This window comes from Salvia hispanica, chromosome 1 (genome assembly GCF_023119035.1).
Source record: "Salvia hispanica cultivar TCC Black 2014 chromosome 1, UniMelb_Shisp_WGS_1.0, whole genome shotgun sequence".
In the NCBI taxonomy this organism is placed as follows: domain Eukaryota; kingdom Viridiplantae; phylum Streptophyta; class Magnoliopsida; order Lamiales; family Lamiaceae; genus Salvia; species Salvia hispanica.
In genome coordinates this window covers 36334393-36356799 of record NC_062965.1, presented here as the reverse complement: position 1 = coordinate 36356799, position 22407 = coordinate 36334393, and the positions used below count along the sequence as shown (strand labels likewise).

At 32.1% G+C, this 22407-nt stretch overlaps 1 protein-coding gene across 1 annotated transcript; it reads right to left on the bottom strand.

Annotated features, from left to right (window-relative positions):
* Window positions 1–12511: 12511 nt before the first annotated feature.
* Window positions 12512–13735, bottom strand: LOC125202654 (cyclin-dependent kinase inhibitor 7-like). The gene is made up of 4 exons (XM_048101101.1): window positions 13236–13735; window positions 13101–13135; window positions 12854–13015; window positions 12512–12784 (listed from the first exon to the last, which is right to left on the bottom strand). Exons 1-4 carry the CDS (start codon window positions 13482–13484, stop codon window positions 12718–12720), a joined length of 513 nt encoding a protein of 170 aa, XP_047957058.1. The 5' UTR covers window positions 13485–13735; the 3' UTR covers window positions 12512–12717.
* Between the last annotated feature and the right edge of the window lie 8672 nt (window positions 13736–22407).

The following is a 22407-nucleotide window of genomic DNA, read 5'->3' as shown; positions in this document are numbered from 1 at the left end:
TTTTGGAAAGAAAACAATTCGTTGGCTCAAGTTTGACTGAAATTCAAATATAATTATATGTTATTCGAATGATGTTCAATTGTTAATAGATCGTCTTAGACTTGTTTCATAAATTATACAATAAGCGATGAATTTGTAGTCTTTTTAGTTTTTAGCTGCAGTGAGCATTAGGAATAGTATTAGGATTGATATATTGTTTGTTAGCAGCAGTAATTATGTACGGACATTTCCTACATTTCTTGGCAGTATAATATTACTACATAAATTCAGCTATATTTGAAGCAAAAAGAAATGATTACATTCTTCTAAGGGCATTGAGATCATATTCTAAGTTATTTTTCGTTTCTTCACATATTTCTCAATTTTAGTGAGTTGGAGATTATGCAGATGTGGTTATATATATCCTTTGAAGGATTTTATTAATCAGTCACTAAGGGATTAGTTTAGCCATATATTAACAATATTATTTTATTAGGGGACTATATTGAAATTATAGTGGTTATGAATTGAATTACCCTTGCATCGTGTCCAGTTAACGAAATGCACTAGAAAAATCAAATTCAATCTTATAGTGTCCAAGCCCATTAATACAAACGAAGAGTCCATGTGAAGGTAAACTAACATTTTTACCCTACTTCTCCAGAGGCCAAAAGTCTTGGCTTGATCGGGCCCGCAATGTCTTGATGTGTCGACTGTGTTTTTGATAGGGGAATTGGTCTCTAAAATCATGAACTTTGCCTAAAATTTGGTATTTTCTATGAACTTTGAAATTGGTATATAATATCACGAACTTTGCATTTTGTTTGGTATTTCCCACGGCATGTCTATTACTATGTTTGACTAACTTACGAGGCATTTTTATTATACTTGACACAATTAAATCAACGCGGTTTTTAACGTAATTTTTTATTCTACATGTTATAAACTTAAAAAGTGGTTTAAAATATTATAAAATATATCACGGTTGCCTATGTTAAATAAGATTTTGATGAAAATATCTTATTTGAGTGAGTTTTGGAAATACCAAACAAAATGCAAAGTTCATGATATTATATATCAATTTCAAAGTTCATGGGAAATACCAAATTTTAGACAAAGTTCATGGTTTTAGAGACCAATTTCCCGTTTTTGATATGGTCTCGGTTTGAAGGGAGGTTTGTTGGATTACAAACTCACCCCACATGGAATGAGTGAGAGAAGTTTGAAGGTAAATATAAATGTTGTTGAAGTCCTTTCGTGAGTGACCCAAAAACAAATCGTGATACTTACACTTGTGCGACCAGTAACATCTTACATATCATTAATAATATGTTCAATGTTGATAGCAATTGATACTTGCACTAGTGTGACTAGTGCACCATCACACCTAACTAAATTAATTATGAAACCTACTTATGATACTGGGTAATCACTATATTAGTTTGTACTTGTCTTGTTTCTGTAATTGCTTCATGCATGTGTGTATCTGAAAAGATACAACTCAGAGAAGAATGGATAAGAGGAAGACAAGAACGCCACCGTGCAACCCCACTGTGCCTCAGTTGTCGCAACACGAGAATAGCCGGCTCTACAAGATTATGACCTTCTCCTTCATGTTCGTTGATTCTTCTCAATCATTAGGCTACAAGCAAAACCCTAGTGTTCTTGAATTGGAAGATATCTCTAGGGTGATTCATTTAAAGAAATCTTTTTTCTGTTCTTTAGTCCACCACCTTTTTTTTCTTTTGTATTTTTTGTTGCCCCTCAATTTGCAGAACTAATTAATATGAGTGTGACATTGAGATTGTATATATATACATCAATGTTTAGACATTGTCATACTTAAAAACAACTTCTAATAAATAAATCAATACTCCTATAATATATTGGGTAAAACATTATAACATTTTTATACTGTACTATATTATTTTAGAAGTTTTTTTTTATTTATATCCATATTATTATTATTATCAATTACTTTAATTATTCTTTAAGTATGATGTTGAATGACTTGAATCCGCACATGGCCATCAAACATTGTTTAAGGAGCAAAAATGTCATTATAGTGTTTCAGAGTATTTTCCTTTTATTTCCTTAAAAACTGATAGGATTCGTGGACCACTTATAAAGAGTGGTTTTAATTATTTTACAAACAATTTTTAAAATTATTAATAAATTTCAACGTTTACAAAAACTTAAAAATTTCATTGATTATTTCGGTCATTCATATATCACATTTGCCTCTTCGGTATAACTATACTTTCTCGCTAGTGAATTCCATATCCATACATTGTGTGTGTGCGTGCATAAGAATATATTCGTGCGAACTATTACAATATTATCGTATTTATACATGGGAGTTTTGAGAAAAATAACAAGATTATCATTATGAATTTTATTATAAAATTAGGGAATGAAAATGTTTTCTTTATATGTGTGATAATTATGGAAATGAAAAGGTTTTATTTATTTTTGTGATAATTAGGGAAAGTACAAATGAAAAAAGGTTTTAATGCTAAATTGAATTGGGAAGTGAAACTGAAAAGGTAAGATAAATTGACTATCTATCTAAACAAATTGAAGTTAAATACGTACTAATACAACCTCCATAAATACAATTTAGAAATGTAAATCGAGAAAAGAAAAGTCTACAATTGAGGTTGTGAGAGGAGATGGATGCATCCTCTACGACATGGACATGGAGAGGTTCATGCCCATGTATGATTAGAGGGCAGAGCTTGACCCAAGAAATTATGTCGTAGCAATAGCAAGAAGCATAGATGATCACTCAAGAGGAATTAGTGAAGATTTTTAAGCTTCAAATTTTGATTGAATTTACCGTCAGATATCTAAATTAAAAAATATAAAAAAATTGGTACTCCATCCGATCTCCATAAATGTCTCATATTTGACCGACGCAGATTTTAAGAAATTATTTAACTTTGTTAGTAAAAGTGAGTATAAAAAATTAGTAGGATATGAGTCATATTTTTATATATTAATTTTATAATAGAATGTGAGTTAGAATGAGGGTAGAATGTAGGATCCAGTACAAAGAATGACAAAAGTGAAATGAGATATTTGTTGGAGATCATTTAAATATAGAAATATAGGATATTTAATATGGATCGGAGGAAGTACATTTTATTGTTCCTTTGAATAATCTTATTTTTATATTTTATTTTCTTATTTAAATTATGTTGATATTGTTCATTACCACATAGGGGAGATACAAATTTCAAAGTTTGACAGAAAAACTTAAATTTCGTGTATTTTAGGTGAGAGAGATAGAGATGACTCATCGTAATGAAAACGAATGGAAATCTCATAGGAATAAGGCAACGAATGGTGAAGCCTTGATGAGATCAAAAATAAGTATTATATGCTATTCCCTCTGTCCTTAAAAAAGACAAATATTTAAAATGGTATGAATTTTAATATACAATTGGTAAAATTAAAGAGATACAAAGAAAATTTTATTAAAATATTATTTAACGAAGAATAAGACCAATCTTATGAGAGAAAAAAAAATTTCTTAAATAGAATTGATCTATTCTCATGTTTAAGGGTTGGAGCCTTGGAGGAAGTATTTCCCAAACATAACATAATTTATAAATTAAAAATAAACTATTCTAGTTACTTACTAACAAATATGTCTACACTGAATTTACTTGAATAAATAAAGAGTAAAGATTTATTTGTGGTCCTATGATTTTACGATTTTAGTCCAAAATATTATCTTTTGAATTATTGCATCCTGAAAAAATAAATATTTTGAATTGACGGTCAACGTCGTTTAAACATGTTTCGACTGAATTAACAACTTCTAATTAATTTTTTTAATTTATCAGAAAATAAAATATATATTACTATTTAACAAAAAAATATTATTCTCGTTGCTTCTCTCCATCTCAAATTGAAATTAATGAAGCATCTCTCCTCCTTCAAGTTAGCCCTCCTCTTCTCCCTCTTTCCGTCAATTTCGCGATAATTTGCTTCTTTTAATGTTACATACCTAGTTTTACTATTATAGTGAGAATATTGCTTAATTTTTACAAATTAAATTAAAGATGTGTGTATTATACAAATGTTACACTAACAAACATATAAAATTTACGTTTATTATATCCAAAGGTAATCGTTAACTTAGTAAACAGTCGATTTTGATGGTTACTTTCACCAGGACTATTCGTTAACAAATAAATGGATCGACTGCTTTTTTCCCGTCTTAGATTCCATCTTATTGCAGTAACAAAGATAATTCAAAACACCTACTATTTCTGTACAAAAATGTTTTTTTTTTATTATATGAAATGGCTAGAATATATGGTCCATTAATTTGATAAATAAAAGATTCGATGGTTTCTTTCACTAGTACAAGTACTTCAAAAACAAAATGAGTGATTTTTCCTTTGTCATAGAGAAAATATCATTTTATTCCTTTCCTTTATGCAGCAACAATGACCATTCAAAACATGAATAGATTCGTCCACATGTACTTCACATTTTGCGAGAGACTCAATTTCGGTTTTTTTTAAGTTTAATTTTGTAATCAGCGTTTAATTCGACCAATTAGGCGATATTGTTATTTTGATCACTTAATTTACTCTTTATTTGTTAATAAGATACTGTTATGATTGATAAATCCAAGGTTAGTATGAAGTAACTTTTTTAACTTTTATCTTTTTTAAAATAATAAGTATTATTCATAATACTATAATATACTCCATTTATTTTTATGAAAATTATGGTTTAAATAATAAGTAGATGTGATAGTGAAATACGAAGGCAAATAAAATTATAGTGACGATTCCATATATACTCCATCTGTCTCATTAAAAATAAAACATTTCCTATAATGGAAATACTACCATTTCGACTTTTTCCTTCTTTCTTATTTTATTCTATCTTCATTAATTCACAAAATAACACTACATAAAATGAAAAGCAATGTTTCATATTTAATGAGATGGAGGAAGTATTTATAAGGGGGAACTACAAAAATGGTCTCTGAACTATAGATTTATCACGCCAATAGTCCCTAGACTTTAAAAATATCTACAATAGTCAATGAACTAAGGGTTTGTTTCAAAATCGATCCTTTTGGCATTTTTCCACCCGAAAATGCCTCTTTGGGCTGTTGGGCAATTTCATCTTTTCACATATTTAACTTTTCAATCTAATATTATTTCAATGATGTAATAAATCTGATATTATTTCAAAATTATCTTCTTCTTTCATTTGTCATCCTTCACTTTATTTCTTTATTTCAATATTAGATTTACTTTTATAAAATTAAATTTAAAATTTAAAATTTTAAATATAAATAAATTATTTTTAATTAAAATTTTTAATTTATGTGTTCTATTATAAATGAGTTTTTTGTGAGCTGGCTGCATAATTTTATTTTAATATATATAGTCGTGAGTCAAGAAAGAATACATAAATTAATAATTTTAATTAAAATAATTTATTTATATTTAAAAATCTAAATTTTAAATTTAATTTTATAAAATTAAATCTGATATTTTTTAAATGAACCAAAATCAAGGATGTTATTGGGAAGAAAAAGATAATTTTGAAATAATATCAGATTGAAAAAGTTAAAACTGTGAAAAGACGATATTGCCCAGCAGCCCAAAAGGGCATTTTCGGGTGAAAAAATGTCAAAAGGACCGATTTTGAAATAAACCCTTAGTTCATGGACTACTGTAGATATTTTTAAAAGTCTAGGGGCTATTAGCGAGTTAAACCTATAGTTCAGAGACCATTTTTGTAGTTCACTATATTATAAATTATAATTGTAAACTACTTCCTCTGTCATAGTTAAGATAACCCCTTTTTTCGCCCTTGCTGTGAAAAAATAACAATAAATTGTTAATGTTGAGAGAATTAAAGTAAGAGAGAGAATAATGTAAAAGCTCTTACTTTTTTCTTTTTCTCCATAACTATTTATTACTCATTCCATCCCAAGGAAGATGACCCATTCCTTGAGCGGCACGGGAATTTATGTAACTTTATTTTGTGTGTGAAGTGGAAAGAGTAAAAGTAAGAGAGAAGGAATAAAGTAGAGAGAGTGGTGTTTTCATTTTTAGTAATAGGTCATCTTGGTTGGGACAAACCTAAAAGAAAAAATGAGTCATCTTTAGTGGGACGGAGGGAGTATTATTTTTTCAAAACACGTGCAAAAAAGAAAGGAGTCATCTTAACTAAGACATGGAGAGTATTATATTGTTGGTAAATAGTACTCCAGCTGTCCCGCTTTAGCAGTCCCATTGACTGTTCTGCTATCTTTTTGTAAAAATGAGAAATGGTAAATTAAGAGAGAGAATAATACAGAGAAGAGTCTTATCTATATTATTGTCTCTCTTACTTTATCATTTCTCCACTTTAACTATTTTTTATCATTTTCATAAAAAGAGGACAGAAAAATCAATGGGACTGCTAAAACGGGACAGAGGGAGTACATATTAGTCGAGACGTCAATTAAGCCAACCCATTTAGATTATCATGCTACGCGTGTAGGGGTCATTCGGATTATAATTGTTTCCGCTTGAAAATTTTAATCCTAACCCTAAAGGACTTTTAGATAACTTGTCGTGCTAATTGCGATTTTAATTTTTTTTAATTAAGTACTTCTTTATCTCTATTACTAAATTATAGTACTATTAAAAATAAAGTTATACACATATAATGAGTGTTATTTCAACTCGATACAAGAATACATTTTTTCTGTTTTTAATTTATTTATATAGTTTTTTATAATAAGCGTAAAGGTAAAAGAAAATATAAAATCAAGAATATAACTTTCAAATAATAATCAACATGTGTAGCTTACATGCAGGAATATTGAAAGAATTAAGTTATACGATATATATCTTGGCTTATATTCTTGATAATTAATTTATGGTGCAAAGGTGTATGAGTTAATTATAAATATTCCTTTTATACATGTAAGTGTTTTCATAACTTAAACCTAAGTTGAAATTTAATGAATTTCAGTTAAAATCTGATTTATCTTGCAAATTTAAAATCAGTATAAAAAACTCCAGTATAATAAAGTTTTAATTCTTTTACGATTATTTCACGTCGAAATGTTAAGATGGAATTATATCTTGTAAAACCGTCGTGAAATCATATGTGGATTTCACAGTCTGTGAGTTAACATCTATTCATACTCTAAAATGAAGTTATTTGAATCGAAAACAACGTAAATTACCAGATATTTTCACCATGAGATAACTGTGAGCAAATGTAAGCTTCATGGTGTTTGCGATTGATATTATAGTTATAAGACGAACTAGAATTCGATCAAATTTAATGTGTACTTTCCATTTCATTTAAGATGACACTTTTCATCTTTTAGTCCGTCTCTATTTAAAATATCTAACAACTACTGTATTTTTTATCTCACCCACTAATACACACTATATTAATAATGTAACATACAAAAATAGGGTGGAATCAAAGATCTTTCAACTTTTGAGAAGGCTTTTTTTTATATAGTCTTGTAAATGATTGATTGCCCATTGAATGAATCTTTCTTTTCCAAAACAGAATAACGTCAATTACATGGAGTACCAGATTCATTATCTTGTGTTTCACATTTATCACATAAAGATAAGATAGAATCAGCCAACGTGAAAAAAAATTCCATGTTGTAACGAAAAAGAGATTCGTTTTGTGATTGATTATAAAAGCCAAGCAATGTGGCTCCAATTATTATCACAAAAAAAAAAATTTGAAGTGCAATAATGGCTTTAGGTGTGGGAGGACATAAAGCCGTGACTAGCAAGCACGAGGTCACTGTGGATGAGTTCAAGAAATGGCTGATGAGTTTCGACTACGACAAGGACGGCAAGATCAGCCTCACCGAGCTGCGTGCTGCTGTGCGCAGCCGCGGTTCCTGGTTCATGACCACCAAGAAGAGCAGCCGCGGCCTCAGCGAAGCCGATGTCGACGGCAGCGGTTACATTGATGAGAATGAGATCGATTCGCTTCTCAATTTCGCTGAGAAGTCTATGGGATTCAAGTTTTACTGATCCAGTATAAACTCTTCTCATAAAATAATTAAGCTTACTTTTCATCTTTGTTTTGTTTGTGTGTTTGTGGGGGTTTAGTAAGTCTTATTTCGTTTGTAGCATTATTATGCTAATAATTGGAAAACTTTTTTTCCAGTTAGCAATCATATGTCGTAACTTTGAATTACTATAATGTATTGCTTGACTTGTGTATCATAAAATGTCTAAAACATGTAGTGCTTGATTTTTATTTCTAAAATTGGGAAAGAGATTGGTGGGGATCTGATTTCTAGACCTCTCTATTTACAAGGTTTTTTAATCGTTATATGTCCTTAAAGGAACACATATGACATATATGATTATGTTGTTTGGTAAAGCAAAAAAGAGTAGTAGTGTTATTTCATGGGACTGTATTAAAATTAGGGCTTGTAATTCACTTTATAAGATATGAGCATATATGTGTTAAATCCAGTCATTTATTGATCTTCAGTGTGTGAGATTTGATTCTCGTCGGCCCTAGAAATTAATGAGGGCTCGCACTGTTGAGTGTTGTGATGGAGTAAAATTAATTCCTACAGTAGAGGTGGTTTATGAAACTGCCTCGATATTCATTTTAAGAAATGAACAGAAGATTACACTTTTATCCCTCTTACTCTCAATTTCCCCCAATTTCGCATATTCTTTTTCCATTGTATTCAACTCAAATTGCAGTACACAATTTTCAAGGGTGTTTTAGTCCACCATAGAGGACACTGAAATAATTAATTACTACTCCCTCCGTCCCAGATAATTCGTCCCAGTTCCTTTTTTACACTCATTTTGCAAAAATAATAATAAATAGTTAAAGTGGAGAGAAAGTAAAGTAAAAGAGAGAATAATATAGAGAATAGTCTTATCTACATTATTGTTTCTCTTATTTTACTTTCTCTCAACTTTACCTATTTATTATTATTTTTGTAAAATGAACTGTGACGAATTATCCGGGACGGAGGGAGTAATTTATAAATTCTGAAAGGTTTCTTATTTGTTGTAGACGAAACGTGGGATTTGGGTTATAAATATAAGGGACTATAACTATAAATCTGATCATGTTTTATTTCTTGACTTCCTACATTAAAGAAGGTGAACAAGCCCTGCAAAAGTGGATACATTCAAGTGTATAACATCCTGATAATTTGTAAATTGGAAATTATAAGAAATTGAGAACAAAAATGAAACTTAGGTATAATCGAAAGTTGAAAGATTGTGGAAATTACAAAAGGTTTGGAGGAAAGTTGGGGATTATCCTAATATTTAGTACTATTTGTTGTAATTTTAAGAGTATACTCCATCCGTCCCATTAAATATGAAACGTTTGCTTTTTGCACGGGATTTTATGAAGTGTTGTTTGTGAGTTAATGAAAAGAGAATAGAGTAAGAGAGATGGAAAAAGTAGAGATGATAGTATTTTTATTTTAGAAACGTTTCATTTTAGGACATGCAATAAAAAAAAATATTTTATTTTTAATGGAACAGAAGAAGCATAGGTTAAGTATTAACTAAACTACTAGTTAATAGGAGATTAAAAGGTCGAATAGAAGTATAGAACATATTGAGTAGTCAAGTAGGTAAACATATGGGCTATGCTGGACCAAATTTTGGTCCAAAGTATGTGTAATGTTTGGGCTTAAAGTCATGTGGAAATAAAAGAAAATGTATTTTTGGGAAGCCACTAATAAAGAAGTACAACCAATTCACTAATGTAAATAAGACAAAAGTAAATCGAACTATATTGCAAGTAGAAAATGCTTGACGCATAGAAATCTAATAGAGAAATGTCAGTCAGTTATATATTCCCTCCATCTGCAAATATCCATTCCATTTTGATTTTCACTCCAATTTTAAGAAAGGTAAATGAAAATTGATGAAATAAGTTAGTATTATCTATATTATTCTCATTTTTATTTTATTATATATTCACTTTAACTATTTATTACGATTTTTTTCAAAACAAGTAGTATAAAAAAGAAGTAACTCAACTTTCTTGAGACGAAGAGAGCAATAATAAAAGAAATGAAACATGTAATAGCAGGCCATCAAAAAATTTAATATGAGACATATATTCGCAAACAGAAGGAATATTGTAGTAGAAAATGGTTACTTATTTAAGGAAAGAGATTGACGTGATAGTATCATAAAATGACTTGTATGCTCTTATTAGGTTTATGGGAAAAATTGTCAGCTCATGCGTCTCTGCTATGGTATTTTTGTATACTTGAAACGTGATTTTTCTAAATTTTAAATACCTAAAAGGTTTAGGTGACCATCTTATTTTACACAATTCTTTTCGTCGTGAAATAATGTCTCATTTTATTATTTTGGAATGTTTGTTATTTAAAGTCTCATTTATTTATATTTTTTATTTTAGGTAAGGGGACCCACGGTTCACTAAACTCATTACACTCACATTATATTATAAAATCAATTTATAAAAATAGATTCACTTTCCACTAACTCATTTTCTCATTTTTCTTTAAAAAAAAACAATTTCTTAAATTTCATGTTGAGTCAAAATGGAACTATAAATGACGGATGGAGTACTAGTTATGAAACTAATTATCTTGTACTCCTTCTGTTTCACTGAAGATGACTCTCTTTTTAAGTTTATTTCATCCAAAATGATCTATTACTAAAAATAGAATTCATTTATCTCTACTTTATTAATTTTCTCTGACTTTATTCTATTCACCAACACACAAAATAAAGTTATAGTATGAAATTTCATTCCGCCAAGAAAAATGTCATCTGTTTGCGAGGGAGTAGTAGAAACGAATTCACGAAGGGCATCATTGTTGTCATAGTTAAATAAATGATCTTCCACAATACCACCCAAATCAATCAGGAATCTGCGGAATATCCGGCATGTGCTCCCTCTTTCTCTTGCATTCAGCATTTCCTAATCATTATTACTTCTTGTGATCAAGACATACTCCCCTTCCAAATCCTAATCCCAATCCCACTACACTCCAATTTCTCTATTTATAAATCGGCAATTCCTCCTCTCCTAAATTTTCTTTAAAAGATAAAATACTGAAACTCGTATTCGTATAGTAGGGTGAATAAAATGTAAACTTAAGATAGAAAAATGTGACCATATATGCACCAATAATTTTCAAAGGGTCGAGTAGTATTAATAATTAGCTAGGTGGTATGATATTGATGTTTTTGTTGAGAGGGAGAATATGCGGGGTAATGTTTTATCTTTTGCATTAAAAGAGAGGGAATCAATATTAGTTGGACAAGAGGTAAATTTAGGTGAGTAGCCATATACGGTAAGAGAGGTAGGCCTACCAGCTTTGTCACCTTCTCTTTCAAGTCCCGACCAAATTTACTATCGGAAAATGGATCACCATTCCCCCCGTTTGCAGGCTTCTGTTCCTCTTCCTCTTTATATTCCTTTGTATAGAAGTAACACAAACACACACACTAGTGCTCTATCAATATGATATTATACACTTCCATGAAATATTGTCCAAATTTGACTCGACACGAGTTTTAAGAAAAGTGAATTGAAAAAGTTAGTGGAATGAGTGTCCCAGTATTGATTTTAAAATAAAATGTAAGTATAAAAAGTGAGTGGAAGTGGAGTCCATTTACCAAAAATAGAAAAAAAAAATGGACAACTTTTCACAGATGAACCAAAATACAAAATTGGACAATATTTCACAGATGGAGGGAGTAATTATTCGAGAAGCCAGAAAAGATGCGAATGGACATGCCCAAGGTTCAGGAACCACTGATTACGGTTCAAACCACTGGTTCCGGTTTTAGAAAATCTCGAACCGGAACCGAACCTTGAGTGTATTTCGCAGTTATAGTTTCGGTTTGAAAATCGCTAATTTTGAACTATCGATTTTTTAGTGGTTTTTCGCAGTTCCGACACAGTTTCGATTACAGATTTTTTGAACTTGAACCGGCCCATAGTTCACTCTCACGATTTCTTTTCTATTTTTAATGTCGCGGATCCAGTTCGAAACCATAATTAGCAATTCCAATGTTATGATTAACCGCTAATTCACTAAACCTTGAGTATATCTGCAAGTGATAATAATCGTCTTGTTGATGCATTGCATCACATGGGGTCGGATCACACATTTGAGCACGTGTCCGTAGCTTACACGACAAGCTCTCTATCGAGTTGTACCACACTAGTTAATTTCACCGCAACTTGACTGATGACTTGCAGTCAAGAAATAACTTGATAAGAATAAATTGATGGAATATCAAAAACCAAATGAAAGAGCATTTATTGAAATAGGTGATTATTCCAGTATTTCCATTAAGAGAATCTTCTTCTCACGCGACTAAACACGATACTCCCTCTATCTCATTAAAAATTAAACATTTTTCTTTTTGGATTGTTCCAACAAAAATAAAAATTTCTGAAAATAGAAAACAATATTATCTCTACTTTTTCTTCTCTCTTACTTTACTCTCTTTCTTTAACTCACAAAACAACACTGCATAAAATCTTGTGCCAGAAGCCAAATATTGCATATTTATTGAGACGGAGGGAGTAGTTGCTACTTGTAAGATAACCAGACAAAACTCTTTTTCTTACTTGTTGACCACGGTAGACAGAGAAGAGGTAGCTGTATGATCTGAGCATGAAATCAAGTAACCCTAAAGCTTTGGTTAATCGTCAATTAGTGGAACAATTAGCCCTATTTCTCGTTGGTTATTCCGGCCTCTCCCATTCGTACCGGCCTTCCAGTGACTGCTCCTTCATTATATCATAGTTGTACCTGCCACGTCTTAGTACTATAAGATTATCATTCTAAATATATGCAGAGAGAGAGAGAGAGAGTTACTACTTGTGAATGAATTTTTGGTGGATTTTCTTCTCAGCTGCGGCAAAGAATTCTTCTAGCTCAGCTTCTGACGGCATTGAACAACGGCTAGGATCTGCTTCACGACGCCTCGCCGTGTAATCCAGCTTGTCTGACTCACCTCCAGCCTTCGACGGTGGTGTTTCACTACAATTGTGGATTTGAATTTAAGAAAGGAGAACTAATAATCACATTTAATTTATGTTTTTGAAAAATCAGAAGAAGAATTCACCTCTCGCAATCCAATGTATCACTCGCCTCATTGTCCTATAAAACGGAATTCAAAATTCAAATATACTCCGGCATCAGTAACTGCCATCCAAAATTAAAATTGAATCGAGGAAATTGAATTCCAGTATACATATACCTCCAGATCTACGAATTTCCAAGTTTCCTTAGTCAGCTCACCGGATCCGTTACTTGAGCAACATGATGTCAAGGCATCATCATCATTCCCCGCGACAGTCTGGCAAGATAAACCTCCTGAACTCAGCGGCGAACCTGAATCAGCCACGCGCCGAGTCTTGAGATGAAATGAAGATTCCGATTCTCCTAAATTAACTTTCCTCTTTCTCTCCATTTCTGCTCTCTCCACCAATTCCGAAGAAGCAGTCATGCAGAATATATCTTCAACTGTCAACAGCCACCAATTCCTAGCTGTTTGTGATGATGATGATGGTAGAATTTCGGTTGAAAAGGGTTAACATTGGGTTTGGGGTAGAAGCAATTGTTATTTTTGGAATAGGGGCTTTAACGGCGACACACGGAATTATTGGGCTCTCCCGTAGTCCCGTTACATAGTTTTAGATCACAATATAATCACATTTTCCACCTATGGCTAAAACATTATTTCTCATTTCAAATCTACGTTATATTTTGTTATGGGACTATAAAACGGAGTATATGTATAGGTGAGAGCTTGTGTTTAGGTTGATGAGTGACTCTTCTAATTAATCTCGAGGACGTTCAATTTGCAAGATTATATCATATGATTAAATTTGTGATATGATTTGTTCATGATATTGAATCTCGTGACTTAATCCTAGATGGATAGTCATGTGATAATTCGTCATAGCCAACTCCCTCCTAATAAATAATCTCACAACTTAATTTTGGATTATATTTTGTCGCTATTTTATCTAGTAAACCAAACGCCACTAAAGTAGATATACTTGTGATTAAAAAACTAGTGTGTTTATGAAGCTATTGATAATAGTGCGAAATAACTCGTGTATAGTCAGTGGCGAAGTCAGAATTTTCACGATGGGAGACCCAAGTCACAATTAATAGATATAGGGTTTGTTCAATGTAGGCGACGTTCGAAGCTTGAAATAATCAATATTTTCGATTTTTACATAAGTATAATGGATGGAAAACCAAATTCTTTATGATATTTAAATGTCCATCATAGAAAATATAAATAATAATATAAATTTTAACAAATAATATAATAGAATAATTTTTATTATAAGTATAATAATGGAAGAAAATAATTACGAAGTGACAGCAAATTTTGAACTAACAATTAGTGGTGTAAAAGAAAAAAAATACTAGTAATTATGTTCCAAAAGATAGAAAGCAAGAAGGAAAAGTACACATGATAATGCATAAATAGAAGGAAAAGAGGGAAATGTTGCATAGAAGAATGAGGAAAATGTGGCGAAGAGGATTCAGGCATGAGAAAAGAAGACAGCGCCTGCACCCAACTGCGCAATGGAAATAACATGTGAGAGGGACCATGGGCCCCTGGCCCCAATGTGGCTTCTCCACTGTGTATAGTCACCAACTTTAATTTATTTCTTCATTATAGAATCATATAGTATTCATATAGTATGTGTTACTTAAAAAGGCATGGTAAATGCTAGTATTCATTAAAGTCGAGCATTTTTTTAATCTCTCTTTTTCCTATCGTTATTCCTAATATCTCTACTTACTATATTGTCCCTCTAATACTCTACCATGTAACTTGCTAACGCGGCGCAAAGCTATAAATTGGTCAATGTATAGCTTATATACACAAAACTTCCAAGGTGTGGACTAGTTGAATATATACTAATAGGGAGTACCATACTACACACAAAACTTACATAGTTTGAAATGTAGACAATTTAATTCATACCACAAAATTTCGATATAGATGCTAAAACTTCCATGGTTTGATATGCATGAATCGAATTCATACCATGCAAGTTATGCAAGTTTGATATGCATGGTATGAAGTCAAAGAATTCTTACAATTATACCAATGCGCGCAATGCCGAGGTACCCTCAAATAAATGTTTGTATGCATTATATAAATTTGATTAATTCATGCCAACAAAGGGAAAAAAAATCAGAATTACTTTTGTCTTAAATAAAAAATCGAGTATAATATACTCCCTTTATCTCAGGAAAGATGCTACGGAGTACCTGCTGGGGTTTGGTGCCCCTTGCACAGCGGAAGACTTGTACAAAACAAATAAATCAGACGTGGATCTATTTGGCCGATTATGCGATTAATCAATTCACATGTTAAACAGATAATTACATGCTAGAACGCAAATAATTCATGCTCATAGAAAGTAAATCCTAAAACATGAATTCTACGGTTTAGAGTTACCGATTTGATTCTCCAAAGAATCGTCGATTGCTCGCGCCTTCTCCACGTGATGATCTTCAATACTAGACCACGGATCTTCTCTCTGGTTCCCGAACTGTATCTCGATATCAGGGTGAGCTGATCTTATCAAAATACTAGGACTCGAATAAAGAAGACAGAAGAAACCCTTCTCCAATTAGGAGAGAAATTCGAACTCCTCTAGGTAGAGGGGGACGAAAATTGTGAGTAATAATAAGGGTTTTTGGCTTTTTAAACCAAAACCTTTCCCCGAATTCCGGTTTTTCCCATGAACTATGAGATTTGTTTTTAAAACCACAAACTTTCATTTCGTTAGGATTTTCCCAACCCGACCCGAATAGCACATTTCCGACCCGAATAACATAATTCAAAATGTTAAAGTTGTGTTTTGTTTATTCAAAAGTTGTCATTTGTTATGTAATAATTGTGATTGTATGTATTATTGTGCCAAATAGGATCCAAGTAATCAATTTAGTGACAAATATGATTAAAATTGACATGTAGACAACCCGGGTTTCGTCGTTGACCCGCCGGGGGAAAATCCAAACAAAATGAAAGTTCGTGGTTTTAAAAATAGATCTCATAGTTCATGGGAAAAACCGGAATTCGGGAAAAGGTTTTGGTTTAAAAAGCCAAAAACCCTAATAAAATAATGATTTCTGTCTCCTTTATTCTCCTATTTATATTAAGTTCCTTTTGGGCCCAGACAGGAAGGTTTTGGATATGAGCTCGCTCCAATTAGCTTTTTACTAATTAAATTGAACCCACAATTTAATACAAGCTTATATTTGAATATTACGAGCAGCCACTACAGAAGTAATATTGAACTCTCCCCATCCAAATCCGAAATTACAAGTAATCCGGGTTTCCACTTTTATTATTTATTTCTCGCGCTTAAGATATAAATGTCCATTAATTAATTAATGTCTCGCTATGGACTTAATTAATTAATATCTTATTAATTCCAAGAGTGGACTTAGCGAGAAACACTTATTTATTATTCATAGAGTAATAAAACTCCAACTGACCAGTTTTCCGAATAATAAAACCTTGTTCGAGCTCCTCTTGAGGACATTATCAAACGAAACTCATCTCGCGCACGTTTCAACATAATAGTAATCCTAGCACCGCTAGATATTAATCACCACTACCCAATATATCGGGATTATTGGGTTGCGAAAAACCCGCACCATTTGATAAGTCAAAGTAGTGCATAATCAATACCGTATGCTCAATGCTAACATATTTAGATTAAGAAATACTCCCTCTGTCCCACTAGAAATGAAACGTTTTCCTATTTGGATTGTCCCATTAAAAATGAAAAGTTTCTTAAAATAGAAATAACTTTATCTCTACTTTTTCCTCTCTCTTACTTTAATCTCTCTTCTTTAACTCACAAAACAACATTACATAAAATCCTGTGCCAAAAAGCAAACGTTTCATATTTATTGGGACGGAGGGAGTAGTATTTTATCAAGACCTAGTCTTTCAGTAGATAGCATAAAGACATGTCTTGCTGTTAGATCCGTTCAGTGCTATACCACACCAATGTCATCTTATTTTAGTAAGGCTTAGAAATATGCGGACTGACATTGCAACCTTTCATGATAGGTAGCCAAAGCCTATCTAGGTTGTGAAATTCTTCTTTTTTCTGTTGCAAAGCATTGCATAGATCGACCGTGTTACCTTAAAGTGGACGACGCCCACAACCGGTCTACTAAGCAAAAGACTTAGACTTTGTTTACTTCTTATGCATTTAAATGTTTGTAAAACATTTTATAAATGCACAAGCAAACACAATGTAATAATAATAGTGATTCTATTCGTGCGAGACTGCTCGAATAATACTGAATCGGGTTAAAAGTGGATTGTAGAGTTTTACGTATACAAGCAAGATTCTATTCGCGCGAAAACTTGCTCGAAACATGCTTTTCAGTATACCAAACCTAACAGTACCATACTACACACAAAACTTACATAGTTTGAAATATAGACAATTTAATTCATACCACAAAATTTCGATATAGATGCTAAAACTTCCATGGTTTGATATGCATGAATCGAATTCATACCATGCAAGTTTGATATGCATGGTATGAAGTGAAAGAATTCTTACAATTATACCAATGCGCGCAATTCCGAGATACCCTCAAATAAATGTTTGTATGCATTATATAAATTTGATTAATTCATGCCAACAAAGGGCGAAAAAATCAGAATTACTTTGTTTTAAATAAAAAATCGAGTATAATATACTCCCTTCATCTCAGGAAAGATACTCCTTCTTAGGAGAGTATGAGATTTTATGTATTCTTATGTTAAGGAGTTCAACTATAGAGAAAAAGGTTGTTGGGTGTTCTGAAAGAAGAAAAATGAATAAAGTAAGAGAGAAAAAAAATTGCTAAATTTTTTAAAATAGAAACTAAAGTGAAAGAGAGAAAATGTAGTTAAATATTGTAATTTTTCCTAAACAAGTATAAGATAATTTTTTATGGGGCGAATGAAAAAAGAAAGTAGGTCCTTTTCAAGTGAGAGTATTAAAATTAAGTTAATAGTTAACTATTGATTTTCATGGTCGTAATTGTTTTTTCAAACTTCACTTTAATAAAAATATTACTCCATTAGTAAATATAGTTACAACTAAATCTTATACACTCTATAGAAAACAACTGATATCTTTAAAAATATACTCCAAATATATAATATCCAAAAATCAAGGAAAATTGATGAAAATTTTAATTAAACGAGCAAAGATGTCTTTTTTTTATAACATTGGTGTAATTCATTGTACTTACATTTGTCTCAAAAAGTAGTCATTGCATATCAATGGATGACACATATTTTAATGCGCAATTAGCAACTACTACTGCATAAGAATTGTGGCAATAAAATGAAAATGGTTGAAATAAGGAGTGGAGTGGAGTGGAGTGGAAAGAGAAAACATATCGCCTACATGGAAATGAAATTCATGCTTTCAATGAAGCCTTTGTTTACTATTCTGATTTCTGAGTATTTTCCCTATAATATAGTAAATCAGATCAATGGTTAGATTCCTTCCCTTTAGAGCTTTATTTTAGCATCGCTTTTTCATGTTCATCAATTCTCAATCACTCACCTCGAATTTTTGGACGACTTTGAAAAGATAGCAAAAGATGATCTTTTACTCCTTTTGATGGGTTGGACCAACCATGCATGGATTAACTTTTAAATTTCATTGTCCACCCCCACACACGCACACATTCGTTTCCATGGTCTTTTAATCCTTTTAATGCATGAGTGTGCAGTATGTATTGTGTATGTATGTGTGTTGTCCATGTGTAATATGTGTATTGTAATAATTGTACGTAGTGTGTGAAATATGGCTATGTTAGATAATTTTTGTAATTATTTGAAACGGAGCCTAAGAAAAATTCTAAAAAGAAAAACTATTTTATGATAGTTAATGCTTCTTAAAATGGTTGTGTGCCTGCCCGCTTATATATTTAAAAAGTGGGGTGATTTTATTAAGAATATCGAAAAGAAACATATCTTGGATACACTTTACAATCAATTCTTGAAAAGTTTCCTCGTAGATATGGCGCTCTTACTTTTTCTTTTTCCAAAAATCAAAACAATCAGAATCGGATTTTTATGCTTTATGCTTGACTAGAAAGAAAAAAATATATATCTGTCAAAAAGGAGGAGGAAAATTACATGCTAAATATTATAGCAGGTCCGAAAAAAAGTACTCCCTCCGTTCTAAGATAGATGTCACACTTGAGAGATGATACAAGATTTTAGGAGATGTTATTTTGGGTTCGATTGGTTGCTGTTAAACTAAAGGTTAGTGGATTGTTTTCTTCTATTTTCCTCTGTTTGGTACACTTTTGGGAATGGGTTGTTGACCCGAAAATTATCTTCGACCCGTCTCACTTTTTTGGTTAATTATCCAACTGATTGAGTTATCTCTACCTCCCTTCCTCCCCTATGATTAGTTGTGTCCATAGAAGCAATAATCAATGCTGAATTTGATTTTACCAATACATCCCTCATCTACTTCAGCAAATTTGCTGCAAACTGCTTGAATTGAGAGACAGCCTCAATCTCACGAGTCACGCCTAATTAGGGCGACCAGAATTGGGGCAAATACGGATTTGGGAAAGAAGAAAGCTCCGTCGCTGCTCATTGTGCTCCCTTGACGAGGACGACGCGATAGGCTTCCAGAATGTCTGATTCGGACTTGATTCGGAAGGTTTTGATTTCTTCACAATCCTAATTACTTTTCGAACTAGGTTTGTTATTGTGGAGGAATGAATACAATGTCTCAGATTTATGATGGGTTGTCTCCATCCACAAAATTGGAGTATGATTTTGTTCTCCATTAACAAAATTCTTGTTATCTGCTTTCGACCCAAATCCAAATTAGAGCAAATGATTGATTTTGTTTTCTTAGTAAGTGTTTATGAAAATCACTATTTTTTAAATTTTTTGTTGAACTACAGATTTCTGACTTGATTAATGCATATGCTATTTACTCCATTTTTGCTATTTTTTATGTTTTGCTTTGCATTGTTGAAGTGTCTGTGTGTATCTTTTGGAAGTAATTGTTGAGATGCCAATTTTGGTGGCAGTGATGAATGAATTGCTAATTACTCCATTTTTACTAATTGCTTCACCGCTCTAAATTAGAATTCAGAAAATTTCGCTCCTATTGTACCGCTAATTTAGGGTTCAGGGGTAACATGGGGTTTACAAATTAATTCCAGGGACATAATTGTCTTTTTGGTTGCATATTCTAGTATTTTGTTATTTTAACAAAATCTATAAAAATGTGGTGGAAGAATTCCTAAACTACAACCAAACAATGAAAAGAGTTACCTATCTCTATCATAAAAAATGGGAAAATATTATAAACTAGTGATAGTATTTGCTTTCCTATATTTTCTAACATAAGCAACCAATCAAACCCTTTGTATGTTAAGTGGTTAGAGAAAATATAATTCTATAATTGATGTGAGAGTGAACTTTTGCCAAAAGAAAAAATGTGATATCTTTTATGGAACAAACTAAAAAGGAAAGTGTGACATGTACTATTATCCGCATAATATTTATGGATTTTGCCTACTTTTATTGGAAAGTAAACCAATCAATAGCGGAGGTAGTCTGGGTGTATATTAAATTAATGAATTATTAAATTTTGATTGACGATGATATATTCTAGTTACAAAAATTAACAAAATCTAATTGGAGATTAATAATATTTATTAACTGACAATATAATAATTTTATTGAGAATTATTAAGTTCTAAAAGTAATTGATCAATCTCGGTTACAATCAACAAAAATCAATTGTATTTATAAATTTGAATTAAATTCATAAAATCCTAATTAGTCTCTAATCAAGGGTATTTAGCTAATGGGTTTTCCTTTTGTCTCAAACAAGTAAATTTGTTTGATATTACTAGACATGTGCGGTTATAATCGAATCGGTCCACATCAGTCTCGGTAGTCCGCTCAGATGGTATCAGCGGTCTGCAAGGTGTGTTCTATTATTTGTTCTTCGATCTTGTGGCTGAGTCAGAATTGCCAGCTCCAGTCAGCGATCCGTTAAGTTTGGTCTCAGCGGTCGCTGACTTTTTCTCCACCCATTGTTTGTTGATTGTTGCGACCATTGCTACTGCATTTGCCTCTTTCTCTTTGTTCTTTTTACCTACCTCTTGTAAAAGCTTGTTTATTGGTTCATTTGAATTTGCATCATGCCTCTATAAGGGGTAAGTAGGGACATGATTTCAGACAATTTGGCTATATTTCCTTCTATCTCATCCATTCTGGTGTTTGTAGCCTTCCTATCCTTGTTGATCCTTGTCAAGAGTTTTTGGAGCACATCATCCTTGTTGATTGCTCTATTAGTCCCTGAAAATCCTGCAGGAGGTTGAAGATAATTATTGTTAGCATATGAGAGATTTGTCTAAGGGTGATTTTCAGAATAATTATTATAGTTATTGCCACCTGATTAGGACGATAAATGCTATTGTATGGACGATTGGATCATCAGTGACTTGATCTTGTCCATCCTGTTGTGCATGATTGCCAACTCTTGTGCAAAGTCCTTCATTCCTGTGTTGTCCACTACAACTATCCTCCTCAAGTCATACCGTTCCTTTGATCAACTTCAATTGTTTGCTGCTACTTCTTCTATCACTTACATGACAACTATTCCTCCTCGAGTTATACATGGGCTGGTCATCTCGTTGGAGGAATTGAAAGATCTCGCCCTTCGACTTCATAATAGTGCCAAACGGGTAGTATTTATCTAAAAAGAGCCCAACTATGTCGTCCCACTTGGCCACTTTTTCTGCAGACAGACTTTCATACCAATATTTAGCAACTAGCAACATCTATTCTAGTACCTACACGGATATTCACAACATTACCATGTGGAGAGTGAATTCTCATGTGAATCAATCTATGTTTGAATGATGAAATGATGAAGAGTATTTATTGACTTTGAGCGCTTTTTTCTCCATAAGGTAATAATTTTGGTTAAGAAAGATAAGTTTTAGAGGGGGAATAGGGCAAACTGCATGTATCGCTCAAACTCAGCAGGTCGTTGGACTCTCGTCACTCTTCTCGACGGACTACTGAATCCATCTCGGGGGTGGCCGGTCATAACATCCGTGCAGACTCCAATTCTGAAACAGATCGCTATCTTTCCATCGACCGCTGGTATGCTCAGGAACTACTGACTATGACTCAGCAGACTGCTTACATGATCTGTTTTCTCCAGTTTTCATTTTCGACCTTTTTTCTGTCATTTTCAAAGTCTATTTTTCACATTTTTGAAAAAATATGTCAAAATATAAAAGTGTAGAATATATACAATAAAGAATATATTTTGAATGAAAGATAATTTAAACTAGTCAATTTTAGACCTTAAAAGCAT

What these genes read in the sequence shown, in the direction of transcription:
- LOC125202654 (XM_048101101.1), bottom strand. Translation starts at nt 13,484, where the DNA reads ATGACTGCTTCTTCGGAATTGGTGGAGAGAGCAGAAATGGAGAGAAAG. An exon ending in GATACATTGGATTGCGAGAG is followed by an intron (nt 13,016 to 13,100) that starts GTGAATTCTTCT and finishes CCACAATTGTAG; the next exon opens with TGAAACACCACCGTCGAAGG. An exon ending in CACCAAAAATTCATTCACAA is followed by an intron (nt 12,785 to 12,853) that starts GTAGTAACTCTC and finishes AAGACGTGGCAG; the next exon opens with GTACAACTATGATATAATGA.